General features: G+C 53.2%; 3 protein-coding genes across 9 annotated transcripts in view; 2 read left to right on the top strand and 1 right to left on the bottom strand.

Annotated features, from left to right (window-relative positions):
- POLR1C (RNA polymerase I and III subunit C) overlaps positions 1-4,763 on the bottom strand; it is a 42,053-nt gene extending 37,290 nt beyond the window's left edge. For 2 of the 4 annotated variants that reach the window (XM_032299506.1, XM_032299507.1), the window contains exons 1-8: positions 4,584-4,763; positions 4,385-4,456; positions 2,361-2,468; positions 1,967-2,099; positions 1,629-1,748; positions 1,390-1,542; positions 1,067-1,216; positions 792-908 (exon numbers count right to left, since the gene is read on the bottom strand). In XM_032299506.1, coding sequence (XP_032155397.1) covers positions 792-908; positions 1,067-1,216; positions 1,390-1,542; positions 1,629-1,748; positions 1,967-2,099; positions 2,361-2,468; positions 4,385-4,456; positions 4,584-4,652 — 922 coding nt within the window. In that variant the 5' untranslated portion in view covers positions 4,653-4,763. Of the gene's footprint in view, positions 1-302; positions 652-791; positions 909-1,066; positions 1,217-1,389; positions 1,543-1,628; positions 1,749-1,966; positions 2,100-2,360; positions 2,469-4,384; positions 4,457-4,583 lie in introns of those variants that run through there. The other 2 variants (XM_032299504.1, XM_032299505.1) reach the window with 2 other exon arrangements.
- A 13-nt stretch (positions 4,764-4,776) lies between these two features.
- Positions 4,777-9,232, top strand: YIPF3 (Yip1 domain family member 3). 4 transcript variants are annotated; one of them, XM_032299508.1, is made up of 9 exons: positions 4,777-5,037; positions 5,645-5,842; positions 6,015-6,121; positions 7,427-7,472; positions 7,609-7,701; positions 7,864-7,995; positions 8,192-8,305; positions 8,503-8,626; positions 8,751-9,231. In XM_032299508.1, exons 1-9 carry the CDS (start codon positions 4,957-4,959, stop codon positions 8,897-8,899), a joined length of 1,044 nt encoding a protein of 347 aa, XP_032155399.1. In that variant the 5' UTR covers positions 4,777-4,956; the 3' UTR covers positions 8,900-9,231. The 4 variants fall into 4 exon arrangements, with proteins under 4 accessions (XP_032155399.1, XP_032155403.1, XP_032155400.1 ...); XM_032299509.1 differs by having other exon boundaries at positions 4,783-5,037; positions 5,553-5,842; positions 8,751-9,232; XM_032299511.1 differs by having other exon boundaries at positions 4,791-5,037; positions 5,550-5,842; positions 8,751-9,232.
- A 1,489-nt stretch (positions 9,233-10,721) lies between these two features.
- Positions 10,722-14,093, top strand: LRRC73 (leucine rich repeat containing 73). The gene is made up of 6 exons (XM_032299503.1): positions 10,722-11,543; positions 12,146-12,306; positions 12,649-12,771; positions 13,133-13,233; positions 13,382-13,604; positions 13,752-14,093. Exons 1-6 carry the CDS (start codon positions 10,723-10,725, stop codon positions 13,820-13,822), a joined length of 1,500 nt encoding a protein of 499 aa, XP_032155394.1. The 5' UTR covers position 10,722; the 3' UTR covers positions 13,823-14,093.
- The last annotated feature ends 219 nt before the right edge of the window (positions 14,094-14,312 follow it).

The following is a 14,312-nucleotide window of genomic DNA, read 5'->3' as shown; positions in this document are numbered from 1 at the left end:
GGCCGGGTGCGGTGGCTCAAGCCTGTAATCCCAGCACTTTGGGAGGCCGAGGCGGGTGGATCACGAGGTCAAGAGATCGAGACCATCCTGGTCAACATGGTGAAACCCCATCTCTACTAAAAATACAAAAAATTAGCTGGGCATGGTGGTGCGTGCCTGTAATCCCAGCTACTCAGGAAGTTGAGGCAGGAGAATTGCCTGAACCCAAGAGGCGGAGGTTGCGGTGAGCCGAGATCGCGCCATTGCACTCCAGCCTGGGCAACATGAGTGAAACTGTCTCAAAAAAAAAAAAAAAAAAAAAAAGTCTCAAAAAGTTTTTGTTTGGACATAAGTTTATTTACATCTAAGGCCTTATAAAGGCCTAAAAGTCTCATTCTATGGCACATTTAACAAAATGTATTGATTAAAAATAAAGCTAGAATTGTCCCAGAAAACTCAGGATCCCAAGTCACACTGGGCTCTCTGTACAGCAGTCCTGTAGGGTAGGTCCATCAGAACCCAAAGCTTCAGCTTGCCTCAGGAGCATCCAAGCTCAGTCCATCTGAACAGCATCTAGCTCATCCAAGAAGCGCCGGCACTTCCCCATCAGTACTTTGATGGCTTCACTCACCAACACGTCTGGTGGCAACACTCCTGTTGACTCAACAGAGACTGGGGACCAAAGAGACACTTTAGCCTGGGCAGGGCTTGCCTGTAGGAAGCCCCTGTTATTCATAAACTTTATAATTACACTGGAAGGAAGCTGCAGCACCAAAGAGCATTGCCCACCCATCTCACCAATTCATACTCACAGATATAATGATCTCGAACCCGGGCAAGCCTCACAGCCTTCTTTAGTTTCTCATTCCGGAAGATTTCTCTGCTGAAGGTATCCAGCCGGGGATTGGCAACTCTGGCTACCTTTTTACCTAATGAGAACAAACCATGTTTTTTGATTCTTTTTTCTAATTTGCCACTTGGTAGCAGCAAACCATGTTACACTTTTAGGAGCCCACAGTTCTTATTTGTCACCTTCAAAGATAATACGCTTTGTGTCCTTACCTGAACAGCATCCCAAATACTATACCTTGGACTTCCTGCACCTCAATAACACCAGGTGAGAAGCACCTGCTCAACTCCTCAGCTGCCTCCCCTTCCACAGGCTCAAGCAGGGTGATGTCTGGCAGGAGCCTGTAACTGGCTGTTGCCACTGGTGAAAACTTGGCATGGTCTTTGCCTGGAGGGGAAGAAGGAAAATCTGCCTATAGGAAACCCTTCTTCATTCTTCCTAAGCTACTTACAGCAAAAAACATAATCCTATTGGCTTTCTATCTACCGGGAATATCTCGGCTGAGTTCCTTAGTCAGTTGGCCCCACTGCCCTTCCCAGGAAGGCCCACAGGGTTCTCACCAATGCCCTTGACACAGTGCATTAGCAGGTCAATTTCCTGGCCAGGCCGTAGCTGAGCGATGAGGATATCATCATGCACTGGTCGGATAGTGCCCTCTGGGAAGAGATCAGCCTGGTTCCCCAGGGGGATCCATGTCATATGCCTAGTATACACTGCAGGAAAAACGTGTCAGAACGTCTCAGTCCTTAAAACTAGCAGCCACCCAGAGGTGGCTCTTCCTCACTCTACCACTACTTACCTTTGTGGTTCATGTACAGTTCGTTGGGGTCAGAGGAATCTTTAGCAGCATGAGGGTTCCGAGTACATCTGACTTGAAGACGAAACTGTAGAGTGTCTATCTCTGTGCCTTCTTCGTCTCCTGCACCAACAGAGGGAGCTCTTAAGAACTAGTAAATATCTGAGTGCCAGCACTATGCTGAATGCTTTACGTGTTTCCCATTTAATTATCTTGGCAAGCTTGGGAAGACAGAGCAAGTGTTCTCACAGATGAAAAACACTGATGTACTTACCCAATGTCATAGTCAACCAGGATTTAAACCCAGACAGTCCACTTCTCCCAAAATTTCATTTTCTCACCTTGGTTCCGATACTCAAAAAGACGGGGATCAGCAAGAATGGGAATGAGCCCCAGACGGTGAGCAAGGATCTCATCCTGAACAATGGATGTGTTGTTGTACACCAGGACCTTCTCCACAGCCATAGTTGGCACCTGCCCAAGGAAAAAGAATCACTTATCGGCAAAAACCCAATAGACCCCTTACCTATCCCCACAAACTCCAACCTCCAGAGGTAGGGAGCTACCTCTCTTCCTAGAATGTAATGAGAAATTTACAAAGAAGGAGAAGATAAAATCCTTAGCCAGGAAAACTCCAGGAAAAATAAGAAGGGAAGGACAGCCTGACAAGTAACACTCCAAGTGTCAGTGCAGTTCCCAAAGCAAATCCAACCTTGTCACCATGCCTGCCAATACCTCAGCTAATAGAATTCGTCGAAAAGCATTGGCAATGGCTGCGTCAATTCCCACCATGTCAAACTCCAGTGAGTTTTCATCCATGTGTACCACATCCACACGGAAATTCTAGAGGGACAGGAAAAACATTAAGTGAAGCCTGCTCTCTTTGTAATAGCTCTTTATACCTCCCCCTCAGATGATTCCAAGTATTATCCACTCATCCAAAAACCACCCTTTGCCCAGATGTCCCTTATTAAATGTTCTTTCTCCCCCAGTGCTTGCTTTAGTTTCATGAAAAGTCTCCATTTTTGTCTTCATTCATTAAAACCCTATCCAATATGGCTCCCAACCAAACCATCCACAGAAGATATTCTACTAAAAAACAGAAACCCACCACATGGCTTAGTCATGCTGACACTAGACAGTCCTCTTACAAGACTTCTGTTACGCCTGGCATTGATTAAAAAATCCCCTCCTGGACGGGCGCAATGGCTCATGCCTGTAATCCCAGCACTTTGGAAGGCCAAGGTGGGTGGATCACAAGGTCAGGAGTTTGAGACTGGCATGGTGAAACCTCATCTTTACTAGAAATACAAAAAACTAGCCGGCCATGGTGGTGTGCACCTGTAATCCCAGCTACTCAGGAGGCTGAGGCAGGAGAGCTGCCTGAACCCAGGAGGCAGAGGTTGCAGTGAGCCGAGATCCTGCCACTGCACTCCAGCCTGGGCAACAGAGACTCCATCTCCAAAAAAAAAAAAAATATCCCCTCCTTTTTTGAACTATTCTCCTGGTTTGATTCTGAGCTCCATTCTTCCTTCTCTGATGATCAACAACTTCCGCCCATCTCTAAAATCTACCAGGTTCTTGTCTCTCTCTCAGGTGACCTTAACCACACTAACGGTTTTAGCAACTATCTGTGCTGACAACTCCCAAAATTTTATTTCCCTTCTGATCTCATTTCAAACATGCAGTCTTCTAGCCTGCTAGATTTCTCCATATGCAGGAAAGAATGCATCATCATTCCTGTTCCCCAGACCCAATGCATCAAAGCAGTTCCCAAGCCAAAACGTCCTTTTATGCTACCCCAACAGCCTTTACCAAAGCAATCACAAATTTACCTATTCTTCCTTTGCTCTATTTCTACCATCAGTCTTAGTTTAACCTCAGCTTCACTTACAACAGATCTGCCTGCTCCATATGATCCTCTTCAAACTCATTCCCTCCCAGCTATCAAGGTTGCAAATCTAATCATGTCTGCTTAACTATTCAAGCTCCCTATCATCAACAGTGCCCAAGACACACTTCAATCTTGCCTACCACTAGTGTCAGAACTGCTTGGACATTCCCGGAGCACACTTCACACCATAATTTTTTTGATGAAAACGCATTAACCTTTTTCATTGTTCATACTTTATTCCTTGTATCAGCAGGTTAAAAAAAAGTAAAATTTTCCCAAGCACAGATTTATAGATCATGCTTATAAGCTCCACACAAAGTTCAGTTGCATAAACAGTAACATTCAGTGATCTATTTAAATGCAATTTTAATCCTTATTTTAAGCTAAGTGAAACAATAATAGACTAAATAGACTAAATACACACAAAACCTGTATATCCTCAACTTCACTGACTTGAAACTCAAAGCCTTCCTAATTTAACTCCTGTTCTTTACTTACCGTTCAAAGCTCAATTCAGATGTTCCCTCCTCAAGAAATGTTAAGTACCTCTGGGTCCCTCTTCCTGGTCTCAGCATAATGCTCCCCACACCAATCCTGCCATCTTCATAGCTATCAACCACCTTTACCATATTACACTAGATTCACTTGTTTATACCACCATTCCTCAACAAGACTGAACATCTTGTTTGCAGAACTGGGTAGAAACCGTGTCTAACTTGGCCTGTAAACGGAGCGTCTACCACAATGCTCAACAAACTTACAAACTGAGCGACCCCCAAGAGCAGCTTCTGAGACAGACACAGGCTGCTCAGATCACAGGGTCTGGCCCTCATAACCCTCCCCGGACAACTCCGGCCCCACTCACCTTCTCGAAGCGTTCCTGGTCCCAGGCATCATCATAACCGGAATAGTTACCGGGAAAGTCAGTGGTATGGACCTAGAGCAAAGGGATGAGTTTGTCCACGAAGGGAGAGTGAGCCTATGGCTACACCCACGCCAATCCTAAGACCCATCCCTGTTCCGCTGTCATTCTTCCCGCCTGAGCTCAATGCCACAAGTCTTACATTGCGAACTCCAAACTCCCCTAGTACCACGCGGCTCCGCATTTCTTCCACTGCCTGAGCAGCCGCCATATTCAATCTCCCCAGAAGACTAGAGGCTCTAGCTGGCGCGTGCGTTCTAGCAGCACAGCTCCATCTCCGTGGCAACGCACCGCCTCCTGGAATCTTAAATATCGCGAGACTGTCCTCCGCCTCCATCCACGTCCCCAACTTCCGGAAGTTGGTTTTGTCCAAACATCCGGGTTTCTCCTTTTTGTGTTCCGGCTGATCCCACCTCTACTCGACCCGGGACCTCTCCTTTCCTGGAACTCCCATCTCGCACACTCCTCCGAGCGCCGGGCTAGCTTGGGCTTCAGGACGGGAGCCCTCAAGGGACATGGCAACTACAGCGGCGCCGGCGGGCGGCGCCCGAAACGGAGCTGGCCCGGAATGGGGAGGGTTCGAAGAAAACATCCAGGTAATGGCCCCAAGGCACCAGATGTCAGCAACCCGAGGGCCGGTGATGTCCAGAAGTGTCCTGGGGATTCTCCCTCGGGGCCTGGAAGTTCGCTCCATTTGCAAAACTGCCTTCTTCGGGCCTTGCACACAAACTGAAAGGGCCAGACTAGTCTACTACTCTAGCCTGAGGATCTCGGGTCTCTGGGCCCGCCCGAGGCGTTAGGAAGAACGTATTCTTGGAACAAGTTAGGAGGTTAGTCGGGGTCAGGCATAGAGTGGGGTTGGGTGGGATTCACTGGCACTCACTGAAAACATACTGTGGTCATAGTTTTGTTTGAGGCTTTGGAAAGAAATGGATACTTTTTCAACCTTTTAGTCTTTGATAGATAAGGTAGGAGAGAGACTTGAATGGAAGACTAGTAGGTTTCCCAGGCTAGAAAAGATAGTCAAGGCTATAAATCAAGCGTTCTGAGAGCAAATGAGGGGGAATGGAGTGGCATGATCTGTAGTGATTCCAAGCCGTATCCTCAGCAGTGGAAGAACAAAGCCCTAAGCCCTGGGATGAGCAGAGGACTTAATGGATGGAACAGAAAAGTCCTGCACTCTAGGAGCCATTGTCTTAACAGGGCGGAGGCTCAGCTGTGATTGACATGGAGAACATGGATGATACCTCAGGCTCTAGCTTCGAGGATATGGGTGAACTGCATCAGCGCCTGCGCGAGGAAGAAGTAGACGCTGATGCGGCTGCTGCTGAAGAAGAGGATGGAGAGTTCCTGGGCATGAAGGGCTTTAAGGGACAGCTGAGCCGGCAGGTGGCTGATCAGGTAAGCAAGATGGGATCCCTGCAGGTGGAAAAGTAAACCTAGGTATGTCCCATGTTCTGGAGTTGGTATTGGTGATGTTTGCCCCAGGTTGTCCTGGTAGAAATCAAATGGAAAATAGGCAACAGGGTCTAATGCCAAGAGTTCCACAATACCTGTGCCCATCTTCCTTCAGATGTGGCAGGCTGGGAAGAGACAAGCCTCCAGGGCCTTCAGCTTGTATGCCAACATCGACATCCTGAGACCCTACTTTGATGTGGAGCCTGCCCAGGTGCGAAGCAGGTGAGGAGCCTTCTCTTGAAGAAGCTTCCCTCTTAACACCTACTCCTTCATGCACTCTACAATCAGATTTCAAGCCCTGTGCTCTGGTGGGCTCCCCCTCTTTGTGACCTCATCACCTCTCATCACTGCACCTGTCACTGAACACAAATAATCATAACACACCGCCTTCCTTCTCATTTCCATCTAGCCGACTACTCATCTTCTCTCAAAACCTACCTCAGATGTCACTTCCCCTGTTCCACATTCCTCAATCCCATCCCCAGTTTGTTCTCTCCTGGTGTTCCTATAGAACTCTGCACTTGCCTCCAACAGACAGCACTTCAGCACTGCTGTCCTTTCTTATTCCTGGAATTTTCCCCCCAGAGCAGGCTCTATCTTGTTTATCTTTTTATTCCCAGCACCAGAACAGTCTCTGAACCAGAATATCAGGGCATAGTTTTTGAGTGACTTTTCAAGAACTAGATTTAATCCTGGCTTGTTTTATTTGTTGTTGTTCATCCTTTAATCAGTGCTAAGCAAATACCCAGGACCACTCAGCCAGTATTTATTAAGCATTTGCTCTGTTGCAGACCCTATGCTAATTGTATCTGGTTCAGTGGTGAAGATGGATGGGAGCCTTGCTCTTGAGTGCAATCACAGTACAGTCCTCATGCTATGATGGGGCACACGGGAGCGATATGTGAGCCATAGCAGGTTGGTGGGTGGGACAGGACAGGTTTCCCAAAGGAAGTAAAATCTAGCTAAAATCCAAGGTATGATTAAGAGCTAGCCACTTGGTGGGGATGGGGGGGGGAACGGTGACTGAATTTTCTTACCACTTCACATATGTTTTTCAAGAAAATGCTCGACAGTGCCTGGAGGCACTCTTACTGTTCCCTCAGTAACACCTTTCATTCTAAACCTTCCATCTAGCTGACTAGACCTTTCCCAGGGCTTCCCCATTACAGCCTTGAATTCTGGGTACTCTCTGCTGAGGTCTGCCTGTCTTTTCAAGGGGAGATGGGGAGACAGATACATGGTCAGGCCCTCTCTGAAGGCCCAGCAGGGCTGAGTTCTCCACATAGCTGCTGTTTCAGTCAGCTAAGTTTCAGAGGGTTAACCTTCCTGGAAGTAATTTTAGGAGCAAGGAAATGGTTCCCTCATTCCCTGTATATCTTTACTACCCTGTTCTCCCCTGTCATCCAACATGTCCTCTAGGCCAGGCCCCAATCCCTGGAGTTAGAGATGAGTAACATTCAGGCCTCGCCCTCCAGAACCTCATGGCCTAGTGCTGCCTCTGCTTTCATCTCTCCTCTCCTCTCTCAGGCTCCTGGAGTCCATGATCCCTATCAAGATGGTCAACTTCCCCCAGGTGAATAGAGGGTGGCATGTCTGGAGAGCCGGGGGAGGCACCAGGGCAGAGGGTGGGACCACCAGGCAAAGCCTGGGAAGGTATAAACAGACAAGCCATTGTACCCTCCGGCCTGAATGAGTTGGTATATTGACAGAAAATTGCAGGTGAACTCTATGGACCCCTTATGCTGGTCTTCACACTGGTTGCCATCCTACTCCACGGGATGAAGACATCTGACACTATTATCGTAAGCAGGACAGAGGACTTTGGGTGGGGGGGTGGCTGAAGTAGGTTGAAAGCTGCCTGAGGACACGATGGTGACATGAGATAGGAACAGCCCCTGTGGAAGACCCTAGGTGGGGCTGAGCTCAGAAGCCTCCTAGGACTAAGTAGAGCCTTCACCCCACAGCGGGAGGGCACCCTGATGGGCACAGCCATTGGCACCTGCTTCGGCTACTGGCTGGGCGTCTCATCCTTCATTTACTTCCTCGCCTACCTGTGCAACGCCCAGATCACCATGCTGCAGATGCTGGCACTGCTGGTAAGGAGCCTGGCATGGTGGTAGGCAAGGGTGATGTTAAAAAGAGTAGCCAGGCCTTGGTCTGCATCTGTCCTGGGGCCCCAGAGCCTGGAATGGGTGGAGTGGGCCAATGGACCATCTGTTTCCCAGGCTCCCTATGAGGGGTCAGAACCAGTCCAACCTGAGTGATTTTCCTTTCCACTGTCCTCCTTCCCAGGGCTATGGCCTCTTTGGGCACTGCATTGTCCTGTTCATCACCTATAACATCCACCTCCATGCCCTCTTCTACCTCTTCTGGCTGTTGGTGGGTGGGCTGTCCACAATGCGCATGGTAAGCTGGGCAAGAGGCTTCCAGGGGTGGGCTGTCCTCCCAGGGAGCTGGGGAAGACAGCCTGGAGCGGTCCATCTCACAAAGAGCCCTAAATGGGAGGGAGGGGCTCAAAGAAGGTTCTGCCTTGGGTGGGGTTGTCTTGTACCCACTTCTCACTTTGGAGCCAGGCCCTTTGAGCTATATTTTCGTGTCCCTAGGTAGCAGTGTTGGTGTCTCGGACCGTGGGCCCCACACAGCGGCTGCTCCTCTGTGGCACCCTGGCTGCTCTACACATGCTCTTCCTGCTCTATCTGCATTTTGCCTACCACAAAGTGGTAGAGGGTAAGTGGCAGGAAGGCCTGGGTGGGGGAGAATGGGAAAGCAGCTGTCTAGGGCAAAGGGCAGGATATGATGTCCAGTGGCCTGGCCCCATCTGACCCTCACTCACCTTCCATCTTCCTTTCAGGGATCCTGGACACACTGGAGGGCCCCAACATCCCACCCATTCAGAGGGTCCCCAGAGACATCCCTGCCATGATCCCTGCTGCTCGGCTTCCCACCACCATGCTCAATGCCACAGCCAAGGCTATTGCTGTGACCCTGCAGTCACACTGACCCCACCTGAAATTCTTGGCCAGTCCTCTCTACCACAGCTGCAGAGAGGAGGAAGACTAAAGGACAGTCCTGATGTCTCTCAGATGGGGTCTGCAGCTGCCACTGAGCTGTAGCTGCTTAAGTACCTCCTTGATGCCTGTTGGCACTTCTGAAGGGCACAAGGTCAGGAACTCCTGGCCAGGACTGCAAGGCTCTGCAGCCGGTGCAGAAAGTGGGTCAGCTCCTCTGAGACCCCCTCACCACCTACCCCTTCCTTCCTCTTTATCTCTCCCACATTGTCTTGCTAAATATAGACTTGGTAATTAAAATGCTGATTGAAGTCTGGAACTGCAGCGCTGATCCAGTGGTCCTCCCTGTTATCCTACTTCCTCTATGCTTTCCTGCTCTGTCAGCCATGGTAATGTTATATGTTCCCTTCATATCCTCAACCAGCAGGATAAAGGTGGGACAGGCCAGACTACAGAGAAGGCAGTGATTGAATATGGAACCTGCCCCTGAGGGCAGGGGACACCTGACCCATGAAGGGGCAGGGAGGCATCAAGCACAAAAACCATAAGCCTGATTGAAAGTGTACCCAGCTTGAGTCTGCATTCGGCTGCACTCTTGGGAAACCCATGAAGCAGTGACAATTGGACAAAACATCCTGACTTAAACCCTGTGTCAAAACAAGGAGAATCTTTCGCAGCTGGGCACTGTGGGCCTAATTTTTCTGTGGAGCTCATAATTGAAGCCAAACTTGGCTTTGCCCTGGTGGTAATGGAACCAGCTCCTTTCGGTTTTTCTGTCTTTCCTCTTAAAACCAACCATCACTCCTAACAGCGCCACCCCACCACCACCACGTCTTTTATCTGCTCTGCTTAGTAAGTTAATTCAGGTGGCTAAGAGGGAATAGGGCCTTTGACCTCCCTTCACTACATTGAATATTACGTTTTATGGAAAAGAATCCTCTCCTAGTAAATCTGGGTCAGCAGCATCTAACGCTCCTAACAAAGGGACTAACAGAAAGAGGTGCCGCCCTTTATCTGTCCTGTATTAACACAAACGAGGCCCCCACCACCCTGGCCAGTGGACAAAGTTGTCACAGCGCTGCCTGTACCATGCCGTGTGGCCCAGCCGCCTTCACGTCCTCACCGCTGCTCCAGGGCCCTGGCCCTGGCCCCTCCTTTGTATTGGCTGCCCCAGTCTCGCGGCATGGACACACCCTCAGACGTCAACAGTGCTCTGCGCACCTGGAGAAGGTGTGGCACCAGGACCTTGCATCTATCAGGCTCCCCTGCCCTAGGGACCCTCTGGGGTTCTCTTGTCCCCAGCAACTCCGGCTGGCTCTGCCCAGCCGTGGCCCCTGGGGCAGTCCTGGTGAGGCCGCCATTTTGACGAGGAGCAAGCGGGGAAGTCCCCGTGGGCCGGGATCCCCACTCACGCTGCGCCTCGCGTCACGGGGGCGAGGGCGGGGCGAGGTGCGTATGAAAGTGCCTTGGGGCCTTCCAAATACGAAGGGAACAGGGTCCTGGATCGTGGCGAGGGTTTGGACCTTAGGAACCGGGAAGGACTGGAGAATGGGCAGAAAAAGTGGTAACTGTCCAACACCATCTCCACGTGGCGTGCCTTCATTCCGCTCCCCGTCAGCCCTCCCCACCCTGCCCGTCCCAGGCCTCAGCCCTGCCGCCTTCCTTCTGCCAGCTGGCTGACCCCACTACCAAGGGAAGAGCGGCCTATCGCTCCCAGCTCCCTGCCCCGAACCGCCCCGTGTGCGCGTGGGCCGGCGTGGCCGTGGCCGTGGCCGGGCAGGGGGCGGGGCGAGCGGCGGTGACGCGGCCGTTGCCATGGAAACCCGCCGCCCGCTCGCGCGCTGGAGCCGGAGCCTTAGCTGCCGCCCGCCGCCCGCCTGGGGCTCTCTCTGCCAGCCGTGCGGCCGGCCCGCGGGGTGGTCGGGGGAGCCGGGCGGCAGACAGGGAGGGAGAGGGTACGGCCTCCCAGCCGGGACCGGTAAGCCGAAGGCCCTGAGCCGCTGCCGCCAGGACCGCGAGGGACAAGGACGAGCGCGGAGCAACGTCTGCCCGGCCCCTGAAACGCGCGCCCGGCCCAACGCCCAGACACTGACCGTTCGGGCCGCCCCCGCCCCAGCACGGCCCCTCCTCAGCCCGACCAGCGCCCTGGACGCCTCCGCACCTCGGGTCGGCTCCGGCTCCGTCCCGATCGCTCTTCGCCAGCGCCGCAGCCTCCGCCTCTGCCACAGCCTCCGCCTCCGCCCCGAGTCCCGCTCCGCCCGCGACCCCGGCCGGGACCCTGACCCCGGCCCTATCCCCGGCCCTGCCCGCGACCCCGCCAACCTCCGCCCAGGCGCCGGCCCCAGCGGCCCAGCCGAGGGCACGATGCTACCCAGCTCCATTCAGATTTCGGGGGAGCCGCTGTCCGGAGCCGAGGTGCGGGACATCTGCCGCGGCCTGCGCGACAACGCCGTGCGCCTGCTCTCACTGCGCGGCTGCCGCCTCTGCGACCGCGACTTCGGCCGCATCTGCCGGGCCCTGGCCGGGGCCACGTCCTTGGCGCAGCTCAACCTTAACCTGGGCGTCGTGTCTAGCCCCAGTCGCATCAAGCAACTGGCCGAGGCTCTGCGGACCAACCGCTCCATCCAGTCCCTCTTGTGAGTGCGCCCCCTCGCAAGGGGGTCCCGGGCACTGCACCCCTCCATGCACTCCCCTGCCACCTCCTGTTCTCCACACTCCTTCCAGTACCATCCTACCTTCACATACCTTATGCACACACTCCGTGCCTCGGCGCATGCCTTCACAACACCCTCCAAGCAGACGCTTGGAATTTGCACGCGCGACCCCACCCGAGGTGGGATTCCCACCCCTTCCTGACATGAGGTAGGGGTCGTACCTCCCCACCTAATTACCTGCTTTTACTTCTCTGGGGCAGCTCTTAGGTTCCCAAGAGGGAATCCGCCCATGGGGACGAGAGCCCTGCCCACTGCAGAATTCCAGTCCACCACCCACCCACCCCTTCTCTGCCTCTCCCTGTGCAATGTCCTGGATCCCAGTCCCTGCCCCAGAAAACCAAACCGAATTCTCCTTCTACTTGTATTTCCTGAGAATCTAGAACTTTCCTTCTCCTTTTCGGGGCCTCTCAAGTGCTGTGACTGAGCGCCCTCCCCATCCCTAGGGCTGACAGAAGTGAAAGTGCCCTTCCCCGTGTAGGTTGGGCTGAAGCCTGCAGTAATCCTGCTCTCTCACTCCCCTCCAGCCTGCATGGGAGCCCCCTGACAGATGCGGGGCTGGCCTTGCTGAACCCAGCCCTGGCCCTCCACCCGGCCCTCGTGGCTCTGGACCTGGGGGACTGCATGCTGGGTGATGAAGCCATCAACCTCATCTGTGGCCTCCTGCCCCCAGATGGGGCCAAATCTGGTGAGCAGGGCCCTGCTCAGGGCTTGGGCTAGTGTGGCAGTGATGAACATGGAAATGCAGAGAGAAGGGGGTGTGGCCCAGAGCCGAGAGCTCTGATGATGTGGGTGAGAATGTCTTTCTAATCCTCTCAGGAAGGGGCAGGACTCGGGGTGGCATGGAAACTCAGGAATCCAGGCAGGCTGGGGCAGGCAGGGGAGGCATGGGTCTCCTTAATGCTCTGGAACGCTATGGGGGGTGAGGCAGTGCCCAGCCACTAAGACACAGGGACACAGGGACTGTAGGGAAGGGCTCGAGGAGGGCTTAACCCTCCCTATTCTGGTTTCTTGCTATGATGCTGCCCAGGCTTGAAGGAGCTAACGCTGAGTGCCAACCCTGGCATCACCCCTAAGGGCTGGAGCCGCCTCGCCATTGCCGTGGCCCACAGCTCCCAGGTCCGCGTCCTCAATCTGGATTACAACCCCCTGGGTGAGGCTCAAGAACACCCCCTTGGGTTCTCACTGCCTCATGCCCCATCAGTTGGTATGGCAACCCCTACACTGGGAGAGGGAAGAGAAAGGAGAGCCCCCAGGAATCAAGGAGGTAGCTTTGTGGAGGACCAGGTGACCAACAAGTAGATCAAAGCATCAGTCACCACCCAGCCCTAACTTGCTTCATGCCTTTCACTCACCAATCACAATGATCCCTTCCTGACCACCACCAATTGTCCGTGTTTCCTGGCCAGGGGTTAGTATCTAAAGTTGTTAAGGCAATGGGGAAGCTATCTGTAAGGATTAGCAGGCATGTGCGTAAATGCATATGAATGTGTGCATGTGTGTTGTCTCCCCAGGTGACCATGTGGCAGGAATGCTGGCTGTAGCTGTGGCCTCCAGCCGTACCCTAGAGGTCCTAGACTTGGAGGGCACAGGGCTCACCAACCAGTCAGCCCAGGTGGGAAGTCATCATGTTTGGGAACGGCCAGGGGATGGGGTGGAGGTTAGCCTACATTGTCTGCTGACATACCTAAGGGGTGGCAGGTTGGGGTCCGAGGACCTGCCTTAACTGCGTTCATCCTTTTCCGTATTCTTCCCCACCTCAGACCCTGCTGGACATGGTAGAAAATTACCCCACAGCTTTACGGAGCCTGGTGTTGGCTGAGAACAGCATTAGCCCAGAGCTGCAACAACAGATCTGTGACCTCCTCTCTGAGGGAGAGGAGGAAGAGGAAGTGGCAGGAGGGGCTGGCGACACCCAGGAATGGGAGAGAGGGCGGGAGCCTGCTGCCCACCAGAGGGGCAGCAGCTCCTGGATGTGCCCCAGCGGTAAGAACCCAGAGGGTTGATCAGAGCCAGGTCTGGAAGAGGCTCGGGACAAGGGAGAGTGGGTGTGGCGAACTTCGGCTCTCACTTATTTGTGGTCCCCAGTGGAGGAAGGAATGGCGGTCTGAATACCCCTCTGCCCTTCTACAGATCCCAGCTCTAAGATGGTGCTAATGACGTCAGGACTAGGGGACAGTCTGTTGGCTGAGACCGAGATGTGACTCTCCACTGGGCTTCGGCACGCCATTTCGCTTGTCTATGTCCTGAGCACCTTGCCCTAGATATCGGGCCCTGGGGCTTGGGAGGAAACTGGGGTCAGGGGCTGCATGGGGCTCTGGCAGCTCCTGGCAGTGTGGTGGGAAGGAAGCTCTGGAAGCTGTGACTGAGCAACAACCTTGGGGGGGGGGGCACTTAAACCCAGGGCAATACCTTTGAATTTGGCAGCTCTGACTGCAACCCGCTGGCTCGGAAAAGATTTTATGAACTCCACAACCTGGCGTGTGGCTGTAGTCACTGGGGGCCGGCAGTAGGGGAGGAGCTGGAACTACCACTAAGCACCACTAGGGAGCAGTAGCATCCCACAGCCCAAGTTCCAGGCTGCATGAACGGGTCCAGACTCAAAACAGGCCAGGCCCGAAGCCTAAGACCCTGGCTTCTGGGGCAACACATTACACAAGCACCATAAAGATCTGGTTCCTGCCTCCGAGGGAT

Source organism: Sapajus apella, unplaced genomic scaffold (genome assembly GCF_009761245.1).
Source record: "Sapajus apella isolate SASKATOON/1434 unplaced genomic scaffold, GSC_monkey_1.0 scaffold41, whole genome shotgun sequence".
In the NCBI taxonomy this organism is placed as follows: domain Eukaryota; kingdom Metazoa; phylum Chordata; class Mammalia; order Primates; family Cebidae; genus Sapajus; species Sapajus apella.
This window is presented reverse-complemented; position numbering and strand designations above follow the sequence as displayed.

Coding starts and splice junctions, on each gene's coding strand:
- YIPF3 (XM_032299508.1), top strand. CDS start 4,957: ATGGCAACTACAGCGGCGCCGGCGGGCGGCGCCCGAAACGGAGCTGGC. Junction 6,122..7,426: donor CCTGCCCAGGTGCGAAGCAG/GTGAGGAGCCTT, acceptor CTCCTCTCTCAG/GCTCCTGGAGTCCATGATCC. Junction 8,306..8,502: donor GGCTGTCCACAATGCGCATG/GTAAGCTGGGCA, acceptor TCGTGTCCCTAG/GTAGCAGTGTTGGTGTCTCG.
- LRRC73 (XM_032299503.1), top strand. CDS start 10,723: ATGGAAACCCGCCGCCCGCTCGCGCGCTGGAGCCGGAGCCTTAGCTGC. Junction 11,544..12,145: donor CGCTCCATCCAGTCCCTCTT/GTGAGTGCGCCC, acceptor ACTCCCCTCCAG/CCTGCATGGGAGCCCCCTGA. Junction 13,605..13,751: donor CTCCTGGATGTGCCCCAGCG/GTAAGAACCCAG, acceptor GCCCTTCTACAG/ATCCCAGCTCTAAGATGGTG.